General features: G+C 37.0%; 1 protein-coding gene across 5 annotated transcripts in view; it reads right to left on the bottom strand.

Annotated features, from left to right (window-relative positions):
- The window catches only part of CPEB4 (cytoplasmic polyadenylation element binding protein 4), a 64,115-nt gene that overhangs the window by 42,630 nt on the left and 5,533 nt on the right, over positions 1-15,952 (bottom strand). For all 5 annotated transcript variants that reach the window (XM_065873501.1, XM_065873498.1, XM_065873496.1 and 2 more), the window contains exon 2: positions 1,889-1,970. In XM_065873501.1, the coding sequence (XP_065729573.1) occupies positions 1,889-1,949 (61 nt within the window). In that variant the 5' untranslated portion in view covers positions 1,950-1,970. The remainder of the gene's footprint in view (positions 1-1,888; positions 1,971-15,952) is intronic.

The raw sequence follows: 15,952 nt of genomic DNA, 5'->3' as shown, positions 1-15,952 counted from the left end.
TGTTGTTAATCCTATTAGAATAATGTGTGCAAACTCTTACATAAACACTAGTTAGAAGCTTACTTCTTAGAAGCATCACATAATAAAGTGTTTATACTGCTGCCATTTGTAAACTGTTTTCTCTGATAAAAGACATAGGTACTTATCATGAAAATGAGTTCTAATTATTATCCCTATTATCTAGTACATAAGAGAAGAGGCTCTCAAAAAAAAAAGTTGCTGAGGAAATCAATTAAGGAAAAAAAGTGTCCTTTAGAAACTTTTTCTGTACTTAACTTTTAATTCTGAAACAATCATACATTCACATCAAGTTACAAAGAGTAGTACAGAGAGATTCTGTGTACCCTTTTTCCAGTGTCCTCAACTGGGAACATCTTACATAACTATAGTACAAAACCAGGAAAGTGAGACTGTATAATTCATAGACTACTCAGATTTCTCCTTTAGCTCCTTTATTTTAAAGTGTGCAGTTTTTCTGGTGCTAGACAGAGCCTTAGACTCTCCTAATTTTTCTGATGGGAAAACAAAGGTTCGAAGAGGCTGAAGGACTAGCCAAAGTCAGAATGCTAAGAAGTGACCAAAAAAAAAAAAGCCAATTCTGAGAGATCTCTTTCCTCAGAAACAAAGTATGCAATCAGATTACAGGCCATCAGAATTCCCTGAGGAATTCAGTCAAGCCCTTCAAAACAATCCCACTTCAAAGTTAGTTCATCAGATGGACACATATTTTTTCACATATTATTTTTCATCTCTCCAGACCTCAAAAAAATTCCTCATAAAAAAATTTATTGTTATAGGTTTGCTGAAAAATAGTTTTACTGCATCAGTAATATGATAAACCAAACTCAAAGGAAAACTAGGCCAAGCTGGTTACCACTTGAAGTCACAGGCTCTTTGCCACCTTTGATCCCAGCACAAAGCTGTGTTGGCACAAAGCAGGCTCAGAAACATTGGATGAATTAATGAATGAATGAATGAATGAGCGAACGAACAAACAACGTGTGACAGGACCAAATATATCAAACAACCCAAATGTCTTTAAAAAATAAATAAATAAACTCTTCAGTCTAGTAAAACGAGATTTTTTTGCAGAAAAATATTTTATTTTGTGGGGTAGTTTTCACAAAATCAGAGCTAGAATGGCCCTTAGAGAACATCTAATCTGCTCATTCTCAACTCTGGCTACACATGAACATCACGTGAGACACTAAAAAATATCATAAGCCCCACCCCACACTTGGGATGGGGTCCAGGCACCTGTATTTTTAAAGCTCCCCATTATTAAGTCCCTTACCATAAGAATGGTTCTAAGTCCCCTATTAAAGATGAAGGAATTGAGGGCTAGTCAAACTGTAATATCTTATTCAGGGTAAAAGAATTGAGACCAGAATCCAAGTGGGAATAGCACTATTTTTTTTAACATAATACAGAAGAAGTATTTCAAGAACTACAAAGCTTCATTTTAACTTTGAAACTGTTGGCCATTTTAAAAAACATGAAACTAGGCCAAAAAATCTATCAACATTTGAACTCTTCCTAGTGTATAGGCACTGTCATTGGTGAACAGACATAAAGGTTTTGCGGCACTTAGCAGGTTTTGCCTGAGAGATAAAAAAAAAAAAATTAGGAGTATGGTTCCCATCTTTCCAGCTAACTGCCCTCCCTACTCTTGTCGGTAGTTCCCTTAATTGGTATTGTGAAGGGCTTACAGCGGATGCGCATAAAATGTTTGTTTTTGAACAAAAAGACGTACATGTATAAAATTGATGGAACTGACTGGATATAAAATATGAATCTATAATATTTGCCATATTGCTCATCATGTTACATAGATAATACACAGTTTAAACTATTTACTAAAATCAAATAGTTACATTTGGAAAATTACCTTTAATCGAATCATTTTCAGCTCTCATTATGTCAATGAGTGAACTCTCCAGTGAGTGCATGTCAAAAGTCCTGGGACGATCCTGTAAACACAAACAGCCACAAACCACTTTTAAGACAGCATTTAATTATAAAAGAGGATAATAAGCTGTATTTGATGGGACACATCAAAAAGTGGCAATTTTCCTCCCTCTCTGTATAAGGCACATTATTACTACATTTTATTTTTAACACTTCCAAAACACCAAAACCACAAAAGTTAGGTACCCAGGGCTCAGCAAAGATTGATTTGATTTCTAATAATAATTTCAATAAAAGCATAACTTTCATGAACAAAGCAAAAACAAACTAATTTTCATATGGTTAAGAATATTAAATAAATGTAAAAATAGAATTCATAATCTTTCTCTGTCACTTAAGATTGCAGTCATGTGGCAAAGCTTCCCAAACTTGCTCTGGCAGTAATCTACTAAGGTGGCATCTACATGTGCTATTCAGAATAGCTACATTTACTTATAAGCCAAGATCTGAAAATAATCATCAAATGTCTGTAAGACCACCAAGTGGTCTTACAAAGTATTCTTGTGCAAGTATGTGCAAAGTATTCTTGATTTTTCTGCCATTAAAGGAAAGACAGGGTGTGGAGAACACTGCTGGTCTAAACCTCGGCTTAACAAAATGCACTTCATGAGTGGGTGAGGAATCTGAAAATATACAACCACCCCAACTGCTGGGGCATTCTTCAGGACAAAAAGTACTAGAGATAACTAAAATTAAAGTTTAGCTTGACAGTGAAAAGTAGATGAAAAAGTTTTCAAATTAAATACTGAAGGGAAGAAGTAATACATGTTTCTGACCCACCTTAAGAATAAATAAACACATTAACACATATAAAGACCACAGCAAGGGTATTAAAGAAAAGGAGGTTTTTTCCAAAGCCCTCTTTATTACATTTTCTCTCTCATTACTTTTTTTTTTGGCGGTACGCGGGCCTCTCACTGTTGTGGCCTCTCCCATTGTGGAGCACAGGCTCCGGACGTGCAGGCTCAGCGGCCATGGCTCACGGGCCCAGCCGCTCCGCGGCATGTGGGATCTTCCCGGACCGGGGCATGAACCCGTGTCCCCTGCATCGGCAGGCGGACTCTCAACCACTGCACCACCAGGGAAGCCCTCTCTCATTACTTCTTAACTCAAAGCTTTGGCTTTGTAAAAGGATTCGCCTCATTTTATCCCTTATTTTTTTTCCACACTTGTTGGGATCTCACTTTTCCACCTTCCAGCTTCTCTAGAACTTTAAGGTTGATAGGGCAAAAGTAGTCCTTTTGATCATCCTGACACTTCTCCTTTGTCCTTCCATAACACTACTCACCCTGTACTATTATTATCCTTCCATGAAATAGGGACCACCCCTCCTGACCCCACCTACCACACAGATATCCAGTAATATTCACTGAATTGTTTTAGGATACAAACATTTTTTTTTTAACTTCTGCAACCTGAGGGGTCCAAGGGCAGTTACACTGGGATATAATCCATATTTAAAGTAGAGAGCATTACAGGTTTTTTTCCCGGGGGTGGTGGGGGATGAAGATGGGAGGGGAGCAGATGCCTTAACATGCTCTTCGGCTCCCAACTGGTATGGCTCTTGCAGAATATCTTTCCCACTTTCCCTCCTGATCCTTTCCTCATTGTCCTCATCTTCTCAATATGGTCCATAGAGAGGCAGGAGGACAGGTGGCCAGAATGAGAATTTCTAAGGTTAGTGTTCACAAAAAGGAAAAACTCTTCTGTTTTTATCCTTCCTCATCTCAAGCCCTGAATTAAATCAAAACTTTATTGCACATTCTTTCGGAAGCCAAGTGGATTTGAGGCATAACTGGAGAAACAAGTTAAGACAAAATTCCGCTATCTCTTTCTGCAGTAGCTGGATTTGTCCTCCCTCCAACAATCTATGCACCACACTCAAAATCAGGCTAGCCACTATCTCTTCTCCACAACAAAACCAGTCTTGGAGACACTAATGCTCAGTGTCTGTTCCCTCTCTGTCAGTTTCCCAAGGGTAGGAAGTATGTCTTACATCAAAAGTTCCCAATGTTTGTAACTCCCAAAGGGTGATGGGTGTGCCAAGATATCATCTCCTCAACCCACAGGACTGCCCAGAGGGCATGATGTGGCAGGAACTCCCTGGCAGATGATTTCTATTTCTATATTATCATTTTCTATGTGTGCCATGATGTGAAACAGGTTGAGAAGCCTTGTTCCACGTATCCGTATCACTGTGCCTCACACAGGGCCTGGCAGCTTAGAAAGACTGCGTATGTTTCCTCAACTGAGGAATGAATGAATTCCTTCAAGTAATTTATTTTAAATGTTGGAAATATTTCTTTTCTCCTATTTCCTTATCTTGAGGTTTGTTTTTATACATCCCCTTTCCGGCTGTAGAGTTGTAGGGGGTTTTCTGGGTCAAAATGTAATGGTGGTGGGGAGAGATGGAAGAGGAGACCTCAGCCTTTTTTTTTTTTTTTTAATGCAACTAAAGTAGTAAGCAACCTGTGAACTTCCAGAACTTGCATTTTGCCAATCACTGAATGACAAGAGCACCCAAGAGAATCAGTCGATAAAGAATATTATACAGTGTTTTTGTTTATTTTATGACAGCTGTTTCCATCCAGTAAGTAAAGAAGCCTCCTTTTCACCTATAATTTAGCGAAGCCACTTCATACCGCCCCCCAGCCTATTGCCTAGAATATAAAGATTTTTGCTAAAATAACCACTGACTTCTAATTGGTACATTAGAACTAAAATCCTAAATGAATATTTAAATTTTCAGTAATGCTTTGTGGGATTAAAAAACAAACAAACAAAAAGCCCTCTATCCTTTTTACACTTATACTAGCTTTCCTTTCATTTGTCACGATTTAATACAAGGATGCTAAATAAATACCAATACACAAACTCTGATCAACTGGTACTGACTCTCAGATGCAATGTGTTGAGAAGAATTTTCAGGCTCTGAATGGAATTAGAAGAAAACAGTGTCTCAACAGACACTTGCAAGTGCAAGATACAGACCCAATGGCACAAGCACCACATTTTTGCCAACCTTGGTCTAATATGTACTCCTCCCACGATCCAACCTTATTCGCAATTACAATTATTATAAACTACTTTACATTTGTATAACACTTTGTTTCTTATGATGCTATGGTAATTCAGAGTTTCAAGCCACATATTTTGTCAAGTAAACATTCTGTTCTCAGAGAGGGTCCAAAGTTTATCATTCTTGATTACTCCCTCACTGACTTTTTTCTGTCTATTTTAAGCATCTAATTTTACAAAAAGGACCAAAATGTAAATGTCTGTGTCATTAAGAAGTAGGTGGAGGGGTACAGACACAAATAAACCCAAGGAATAAGAACAGCACAAACAATGTTGGTTTTCCTGCCCAAGAACCAAAGTGACAAGTCAAGAGTGCTTTGATTTCTATATTTCATCCTTTGATTTTTCCTTTCTGGCTTGCTAATTGAGCCAAATATCAAAACCACTTACCTATTTTCTAGAATCCATTTCCCAGAAAGTAAACTAACTATAAAATAGAAACCTTGTTAAGTGACAGCTCTTCTTGATTGAACTTGAGCTGATTATCAAAATATGAACATCAACCTAAATCAGTGGAACCGAGCATTAGACACTAGGAAGCCAGCAGTGTCATGTGAGCTTGGCATTTTCATCCTCTAGACCCTTTTCCTGATCCAAAAAAGGAAAGAGTTTGATTAGATCTCTGATATTCCTTTCCCACAAACAAAATACACTTGTATTTTAGCTTTTCGATATCCTAAGATAGTCTGTGCTCTTTCAAGATTTGCAGTTTAAATTATGATGGGTATGGAAGGAATCAAAGATGTGAACAAGAATGACTGATCAAAGTTTATCACTTCTTGCCCACAAAAAGGTGGGGGGATCAATGACTAATTAATAATAAAATGAACTTTTATAGTCTTAAAAGGACAGTCACTGCGTTTTCATTATGCTAAACATAATGCAAAATAAGAAGCATTTTCCAAAAAACTTACTTAAAACAATTTATTGAAGGGGGATGTCCTGATTTCCAATAAAAGTTCAAAGACTCTATTGTAAAACAAAAAAACACTCATCTGCTTCAACCCACTGCTGCCAGTTTCTCTTGGCAGACTACAGAAATAAAAAGCAGAAAAGCAGAGCTACCCTTTACTGAGCATCTACTGAGTACCTGACATTATTCTAGGTACTCTTTAAATACCGTCTTAATTAAATGTTCAAACCTCCTTTTAAGTTAGATTGTATTATTCTCTCTCTTTTTTTTTTTTTTGTTTATTTTGCGGTATGTGGGCCTCTCACTGTCGTGGCCTCTCCCATTGCGGAGCACAGGCTCCGGATGCACAGGCTCAGCGGCCATGCCTCACGGGCCCAGCCGCTCCACGGCACGTGGGATCTTCCCGGACCGGGGCACGAACCCATGTCCCCTGCATTGGCAGGCAGACTCTCAACCACTGTGCCACCAGGGAAGCCCTATTATTCTCATTTTAATGACAAAAACTAAGACTAGAGAAAATCCACAGTTTACAGCACAGACAGGTTACTGCCTACCTAGTTCAGCAGCTTAGTCAGGATGCAAGCCCAAGTTTCACTCCAAAGCAAATGGGCCGCCTTGGGTAAAGGCATGGTCATGGCAAAAGACCACACTAGTTAAGATATATATTAGAATAAATGAGATACTCTGTCTGCCATAAGGGTCCTAGGGGCAGGAATGTGCTGGCTAGTACCTGGCAAACATTAGGCACTCAAATATGACTCAATAAATGAAAGAAAGAACAAAAATTAGTATAAGAGTAATATAGGATAATGTCGGAGATACTAAAAACATAAGAAGAGATAAAGAAGCTTTATCTTCCTTCTTCCTGTTGAGATGACAGATAGATGTGGTCCACAAATTAAAGACCTAACACAAATGCATCTCTAGGTTAACTACGGCCAACCACAGGAGCAGAAGTGGTAGTAATAGCAATAATAATAGTACCAGCAGCTAACGTTTAACAAGCTCTAATGCTTTACATGCATATTCTCATTTATTCCTCACAAAAATCCTATACAATTAAGTGTTAAGTTATTATTCCATTTCACAGATGAAAAAAGTGAAGTTTAGCATGATTAAGTAACTTTACCAACATCAGGTAATGGAGAAGGCAGAATCTGAACCCAGGCCTTCTGACTCTAGAACATGTGAGCTTAATAACCATGAATGAAAATAAAAGACCACCAATTATTTTCAAGGCTCAGCAAAGCAAACTTGATTACAATGTGTAGACCTCTTCTTATTTTGTAAAAATTAATTGTATTTAATATATTGAATTGTAACTTGTTGGTTTCAGTTTCTGTCATCTCTACTTCACAGGACAATTTCTAAAGGAAAAACCACACAAGCCACTATGAAAATCAAAGTTGATAAAAATAACCTTCTGACAAAACAAATTAGTATTTCAAACAGCAGGACCTGTCCTTTTAATATACACCTGAATAATCCTGACTGCCACAGCAAAATAGGAAGACCTATGTCAGCAAAGAACTGATGACATGTCTTTTTATAACATCCCAGAGTAGCCACAAAAAGGACGTGAACCTGTTGGGTCCATTACAATCAGGATGAACAACCAGATTGCAATTATGCCACAAACCAAAATTATCATTTTTGTAGCTTTTAAAAAAAAATCCAGATGGATAATGTAAGCCAGTGTTTCTCATACTTAAGAGTATATCAGAATCATCTGGAGGTCCTGTCAAAACATAGACTACCGGGTCAACCCGCCAAGTTTCTCATTCAGTAGGTCCAAGAATTCACATTTCTAACAAGTTTCCAAGTGAAGACAGGGACCACATTTTGAGAACCACTGAGTTAAGCAATTCCATTCCACAGGTTAACTTCATTAGATACTTGGGGGTGTGAGTTGTAGCTTACATTCTGTTGACAGCTGTGATGCAGTCCAGCTTAAATATTCTACATCAACCATTCTAAGGTTTCCTTATGAAGAGAAAGGGCTTTGCTCTCAAAACCCAAATCAAAGCCCTCTCTTCCAAGCTCTAAGATGCATAAATTGGATAAAAGATTACAATTCAGTTCAGTTTCAACAGAACCACCACCTTGACCACTCCATTAATTGTTCCTGTCTTCTTATACTTGAGTTAGTATGTTTTAGCATTACTAGAACTGGTCTAAAACACAAAATGTACTTAATTGAACGTGCCCACATTATTAAGAACCAAAGCCAAAATTCAGCTACTCCCTTTACTCATTGCCTTCCTATAAAGACATACATTACTGTGAGCATCACTTCTCAGACTGCTAGGTATCTGTATCAGCTTATGGAAGTTTCTCTTTCCGGCTTAAACTTTCCCTGGTGAAGAAGGGAAAGGAAAATATTTTGGTTTGAAAGGCAAAGTCTATGCCAGTGTATCAGCTGCCAAAATAAATAGGAAGCCTGAGATGCCAGCACAGCCCATAATTAATCAAAGGTAACTCTGGGAGTTTTAATCCAAAATTTGCCAAAATGTAAATATTTTTCTTGGATGAAGTATTTAAGGCCACAGATACCAAAGGTTGGCAATATAGTCAGCTTTCAAGATTCCACTACCAGATGACCCTTCCATCCCTGTGCAGGCACAAGTCCCTTTTTCCCCACATCCCCCTAGAACGCTGACAGCCCACATGATATTGACAAGTTCTGTTAGAGCTACCCACCCCCTCTGCCACTGGACTGCGAGCTCCACTCACCTCCACAGCCACAGACTGTAGCAACTGTGGAGCATCCAGTAAGTACCTCATCATCGTTACCATCATCATTAAAGTGGCTAACATGTCCCTCCTGGCTCTGTGTTGTGTCTCAGATGAATGATGTATGATTTATGTACATTAGTTCCTCACAACCATCATGTAAAGTGGATACAATTATCACCCCCATTTTAGGCAAACGAGTTCTGAGAAGTTAACTACTTGCCCTCAAAGTCACGAAGTAAGTGGTGGAGTCTGACTTCAGAGCAGAAGCTCAGAAAAGTGGTCCATTTAAATGAGCTTTGTCATGACCTAGAAATTCCAATCTATCAACACCTGCAAGGTATGAAATCCTTCACTGTATACAGGGTCTGAATGCAGAGAACAAGTGTCAGAGGTTAAAGTGAAAGAGGTAATTACCTGAAGTAGGAGAAACCACATTTAATAGCATCTCATATTTCTTAGCAGGATCCCTCTTCAGTCAGTGCTTTCTCATTAGGACCGCTTTATAATGAGGCAGAGTCTTCCAGATCTTGGGCTACCAAGTGCTTCCTAATAGAATAATAAACTATAACAAAATGAATCAATGTCTTTGGAGTATTACCCTGACTGGATCAATAGCTCCATTTTCTTCCACATGAACTGATGAATCTGATCTCTCCAGAAAGCCTTTGAGAAAATTTTCTTTTATCCCACCTTCACTAAATAAACCACATTCAAGTTCACCATTAGAAATCCTTAAAGTGGTAAATATTTCTTGTCACCACTTGACTGTATTAAACACACAACTTGGCATTCTAGACTTGATTAGTCAGGTCCTAAATCAATAGACCCCTTCCTCTTGTTAACTATTTGTTCATTTTCACCTTGCCTGGCAGAGGGAAATAATTAAAATCTAGTCCAAGACCTGCGTGTAAATCACCACTTAGAAGACAACTGATCTTGACTCTGCATTGTCTCTGAACCTTGATTTCATCATGAAAATAAGGATCCCACCTCCCTTATAAAACTGGGATGCGGAGAAATGAGACAAGGTCCGCACCACGCCCGCCAGCTAGGAGATCCTCTCAATAAACATTCCCTCTGCCCCTTCTCTCTCTGGTGAAATGGAAAAGAGCCCGAAACTAACATATTAAATTAGGTATTGTTTGTATCTGAATAATTCAGCTGTTCTGTGCTATTTCCTATAGCTCATTTTCATAGAGAAACAAAAAAGGGGAAAAAAAGATATTTCCTACCTAATAAGCTATTCGGGGCAAGAGGTCATTAGTTCAGGAAAGTGGGAAGAGCTACTAAAACTAGGCCCTAAGGAATGAAGTCATTTAGACCCTCTGGCCATTCCTCTATCTTTGGCTGCTTACTGGCAGTCAGCAGTCCTCTGCTATACATCTGCTGGGCCCGATCAGGGTCCGGAGTCAGCAGAGAGAATGGTCACCCAAATACACAATCTTTATTCTTAAACTGAGGCTTGTATCCTATAACCCATAACATCCATAATGTCTCTTCTCTTTCATGAGCCTTGACAGCAACGTCAAAAGGCAGCCTGTGCCCAGTGTCGGCCTCTGGGCCCACACAGCTCCCCCCGCCACATCCTTAGTTCGCCAGTCTCCGGATCAGAAGGCACTTCTCAACACGCAGGCACAGAGCAAGAGGTCACCAGACTGTACAGTTCACGAGGACGAGCATGTCTGCCTTGGTCATGTACTCCTAGCACACAGTCCATTGAAAGCATCAAACATTTGTGGGTTGAAAAACAGCAAGAGATGAAAAAAAATGTGATGCAGTCCAAAGGCCTGCAAAAGACCCCAAACCTTTAAATTTCCCTTCGGAAAAACAAAAACACATTAACAAACAAAAACACAACCAAAACGCTCTCAGTCCTGTCCTGTTCTCTCTCCTTTTGGAGATCCTTCCCCCAAGTCCACAGAAGCCTGAACCCAGGAGAAGGCTGTAATGAAGAGAGGAAAACTGAACAATCTCCTCCCAAATTTGTGGTCATCAGCTGATGTTTTGGTGTCTTGACCTAGAAGGGAGATGCGGCCAAGAGTGGTTTCTTTAGAGATTAGCATCAGGTTGAGCGGTGAAACAGGCTGAGCAGGTACAACAGAAATGTGGGCCTTGCTTCAATTTCTCACTATCTTTCTTTAAAAAAACAACTAGAAGATATTTTTGTATGTTTTTAAGACGGGAAAAAAAGACTATCTTTTAGAGACACATACTAAACCATTTACAGATGAAATGATACAATACCTGGGAAATGCTTCAAAATAACATGAAAGCAGGAAGAGACAGTTAGGAAGATGGATGAAAGAGGACTGTCCAGGAGCTGATCATTGTTGGAAGCCAGGTGACATGTATGTACATGGGAATTTGCTATACACTACTCTGTCTATTATTGAATATGTTTAAACTTTTCCAAAATAAGAAATGAAAAAGATTTGGGGGGATAAACTTTATCCAAAGAGGAAACAAACAAACAAACAAAAAAAACAGTTGGTCACTAAATTTTCCAGCAATGTTCAAGAAAATGGGAGCATCATCTGGGCTGACTCCCACTATTAAGTACACTGAGTTTATTAAACAAAATTATAGTTCAGATTATAAAATTCTTCTTTAGAGTTAAACTCAAATTACCATACACCAGTTACACAATGGTTTTCACCTTTTAAGAATCTGTGCTATTTGCAAAATTTTGAATTAATATTTCTATTTGATGACTTTCTTATACCAACAGAATCTTTTGGAAGCCAAATATTAGGCATATTTCATTTTACTTCAAAAACACTGGACAAAAGAAATGTGAAAATGAAGGATCAGGAAAGTTGAGGAGCTTGCCTTAGGTCACACAGCTAGTAAGTGGCAGAGCCATCGTTGAAACTCAGATCTGACTTCCATATGATAATTAGGAGGTTTTTCTGAGTAGCAACTGTTCTTACATTGTTTGGTTCTTTTTAAGGTTCTTAGAGACAGTAAGGCTACAGCAGTTATTTTACTGACTAGCACCAGATGCATTCCTCAAAAACACCGGGGAAAACTATTATTAAAAGTATGTTCATAACATTTAAATATAAATATGGCTTTAAAGTGTATAATACTGAGGAATTAACTATAATTTATTTTAGAGCTAAAAGAAAGCAATGACTGGGATATATCTGGTAAATATGCAGCAAATAGAAATTGCCCAATCTAAATACTCTACAATATGAAAAGTACTTCTTCAGCTTAAGACTTTAAACTTTAAAAATTCAGTTTGCAAACATGAGGGAGGACCTGTAAGTGACTGATGGAGTTTTTTTCCTTGACATGTAATGAGACCTAAATTCTGTGACCCACAGGCTAAAGTTTGCCTTTTGTAGTACCATTTTGTCACAGAACTTAAAAAAGCGCATGTTGTGTACAGGTGTATATTTATAAATGTGACCATTAATAGAATATTTGGAACTGTCATTTACACACTGTTTCTGTTATACCTAAAGTTGAACCTGTTAGTTTGCCTTGAAGTTTAAACAGCTCATGGATTAAAATGAAATATAACTATTGGGCTAGTTGCTAATTTGTTTACAATGATAAAAAATGCATGTTCAGTATCATTCAAAGATTCGCACAGGTCAGAAATACATTATGAATCAAATCAAAACAATTTTTATGAGATATATACCTATGCCTAGTCCATAACATAGCAGGTACTCAATAAATATATGCTAAATAAATTAATTAAAATATAAAAAACAGAACTTAATTCCAGGATAAAAGCTAAAATATATTCAATTCAAATCTATGGCACCTTTTCCTGTCTTTTAATGAACAAAATCATAAATTCTTCATTAAAGTACAGTCTCCTTCTAAGGGTCCATCGACAGATGAAGGGATAAAGAAGATGTGGCACATATATACAATGGAATATTACTCAGCCATAAAAAGAAATGAAATTGAGTTATTTGTAGTGAGGTGGATGGACCTAGAGTCTGTCATACAGAGTGAAGTAAGTCAGAAAGAGAAAAACAAATACCGTATGCTAACACATATATGGAACCTAAAAAAAAAAAAACAAAAAAATTGGTTCTGAAGAACCTAGGGGCAGGACAGGAATAAAGACACAGACGTAGAGAATGGACTTGAGGACACAGGGAGGGGGAAGGGTAAGCTGGGATGAAGTGAGACTTATATATACTTATATATACTGCCAAATGTAAAACAGATAGCTAGAGGGAAGCAGCCGCGTAGCACAGGGAGATCAGCTTGGTGCTCTGTGACCACCTAGAGGGGTGGGATAGGGAGGGTGGGAGGGAGACGCAAGAGAGAGGAGATATGTGGATATATGTATATGTATAGCTGATTCACTTTGTTATAAAGCAGAGACTAACACACCATTGTAAAGCAATTATACTCCAATAAAGATGTTAAAAAAAAGTAGTCTCCTTTAATGTATACAAAAACAATCAAATGTTCTAAATTTCTTAAAAATAGGCAAAATCTTTCAAACTACTGAAAGATGCAGGTTGCCAATGCTAATAAATGTTTAGGTATATAAACAATTATTAAAACTTCTCTTCAAGAAAGCTGATAATTCTGCTAAATGTTTTATCTGTCCTGGGTTGCATCTAGCTTATTTAAAAGTAGTACTCTGAGAAGTGGAGCATATATGATAAGATAAGCAAAACTAAGGACTGCTCAAAATCTTTCATAGATACCCAAGCTTTTTGTAGTTATTTTAATTTCCTGATTTTACTCAATATTAGAGATTTAAATTTTATTTTAAACAAAAAAATGTAAGCTACCTAATACGGCCACATATTTAAAGTACCTTAGAATAACCCTTCACTGCTAGGTCTGTGTTCTCAAATTTAAGTGACTTGCTCAAGGTCACACAGCTAACTAGAGTTCAGATCAAACTTAAGTCTGTTTGGATCCAGGGCCTGTGCTTCAGTCTACTACATTTTTGGCTTCACACAATAGCCTTTCTCAGTAATTATCCAAGTGTCAGCTTCAGAAATTGATTAAAAATAGGATCTATATAGATCCTTTATCTTTCTATTGAGAATTTTCTGAAAACCTGAAAGTGTAACGCCTTCTGTTCCAATATTATATGATATGATGAGAATCTACGCTAACTTTGAAGTAAAAAATTCTACACTGCTATAAATTTATCATGGTAAAAATATACTTTAATTTCCTCAAGAACAATTTTGTTTGAACAATTAAATACAAAATGACTTTTGTCAGGAAAAATTAAAATGAATGCTCATGTTACAAGCTCCCTGCCTTGAAGAGAAATATATTATCTCATCTGTAATGGGACCAAAAACTGAGGTAAAATATAGTGCTGAAAAAATGTGATAATGGAACCTCAAGCTTATTTTCCTTAATAGAAAGAGCAAAAAAGTCGTAAGGAAAATAGATTTAGACTGTAAAATTCAAAATAGGCATATGTTAACTTTAAGACTACTTTTCCAATTCTTTCTCGTGAACACCAACAAAAATTATTCTCAAAAGCATAAACTCATGAACTAAATAACATCTTTCTAGTTGCAACTAGCAACAAGCACGTTCACTAGGCTTGCAATAACCAGGTTTTTCCTGAAAGATGTTGGAACAGTGTGTTGACGATATTCCATGGCTTCCCTGAAGACACATCAAAAAATAATCAAAAAACTACCCTGCCCAAGTTTCAATTCCATCAGAAAAGCAATTAAACCTAGTTAAAAGGCTTTCTACAAAAAGGTGTAAAATAGCATCTGGTAGCCTTTTCCCAAACTTTTCCAATATTTCAATTCTGCTGGAGCCAGAACCATCCAACCCATACTTTACAGTTAAAAAAAATTACTTTACCGTCTTCTAATATAGATAAATACAAAGTCAAAGAAAATGTTTCCTATATCCCTCTTGGGACTATATGAGAAAACAAAAATGTAATAACGTTGCACTTTAGATAATTTTAATATTGATAATTCACCATGACTTTCAGACCTGAAGCGATGCAGTAACTTTCTGTTTTCAGATGTAAGATGCCATATATAATTTTGAGGATCAATAAACTGAAAACACAAGGAGAGTTATTAAAGTAACATAAATTATTTGCCTGGTTAAGACAACTTAACAAATCCATGGTGACCAAGTAAGAGCAAATGGGCTCCAAATCCTAAAATGTCTCCCTATCAATCAAGTTTTAGGATCATCTTTGTAACAGATTTTGTCTCCCCCCTTTCCTTTTTCTTTTCTCTTTTTTTTTTTTTCATTTTGGTCTACTTCTTGGTTCTTAGCTAATGGAGATGGGGGCATAACTGAGCTGAATATAAGAGAGTACTAGGATATATAGCATACAATTCTCCTTTACATTCCTGTAAGGACAGAAGATCTAGGTACCCCTCCAAAGAACTGCTATATTCAAATTAATTATTGGCAGGTGCCCCAATATATTATTTGGTTTGGACATCAGGATTCCAGGATGTGTTTGGCAGGATGGGTAGGATTTTCCTCCCCTTAATGTAAGGGTCAAATCATGCCTTTAGTCACATAAACATGGCCCTTGTTTCTTCATTTTGAAATTAAGACAATAAAACTAAGCCTCATAGGGTTGAGAAATCCTATACACGAAGTGAGATAACATACGTGAAAGCACGTAGCTCAGTACCTAGTATATAGTACGTACTAAAATCAAACAAAAAAATATTGATTTGAATATTATTTAATATTTTAAAGTTGACAAATAAATATATTCTATTATTTTCTATTTTTCAAAACTTTATAATCAGCTTTTAATCATCAGGTATCAATGATTCACTGTAAATATTTTTCTTTCATCTTACATGTTTCCGGGAGGCATTTACCGCCCCCCGCCATCTGTAACATGTCTATGTGAAAAGACACTGTAGTATAATGTTTAAAAACCAAATCTCATGTGTGAATAGTAATAATAACAATAATAATTTCTACTTCATAGGATTGCTGAATGAATTAAATGAGTTAATACATGTAAAACACTTAGACTATCAAAGGCATGTTAGCCATTATTAAATACATATTAGTTTAGTTGTATCTGAAAACTGGATTTCAGGCATGTTATCTGCATCCACATAATGAAAACTTTAAGCTAAGCAAAAATAACTTAGAAACAAATTTTAATACAAAGAAAATCCCAAAATATAATGCCTGTCATATCAGTTATTTAGAGGATTATTCACATATTTGGAATCTTTGCTCCCGCTCCATAAACATGGATAAAAGAGAAGGTTAAGATTGGCCCCCAAAATTAATTTAAAATGT

This window comes from Phocoena phocoena, chromosome 3, assembly GCF_963924675.1.
Source record: "Phocoena phocoena chromosome 3, mPhoPho1.1, whole genome shotgun sequence".
Taxonomy (NCBI): Eukaryota; Metazoa; Chordata; class Mammalia; order Artiodactyla; family Phocoenidae; genus Phocoena; species Phocoena phocoena.
Note: the sequence above shows the minus strand (reverse complement) of the source record. Positions and strands in the feature narration are given on the sequence as shown.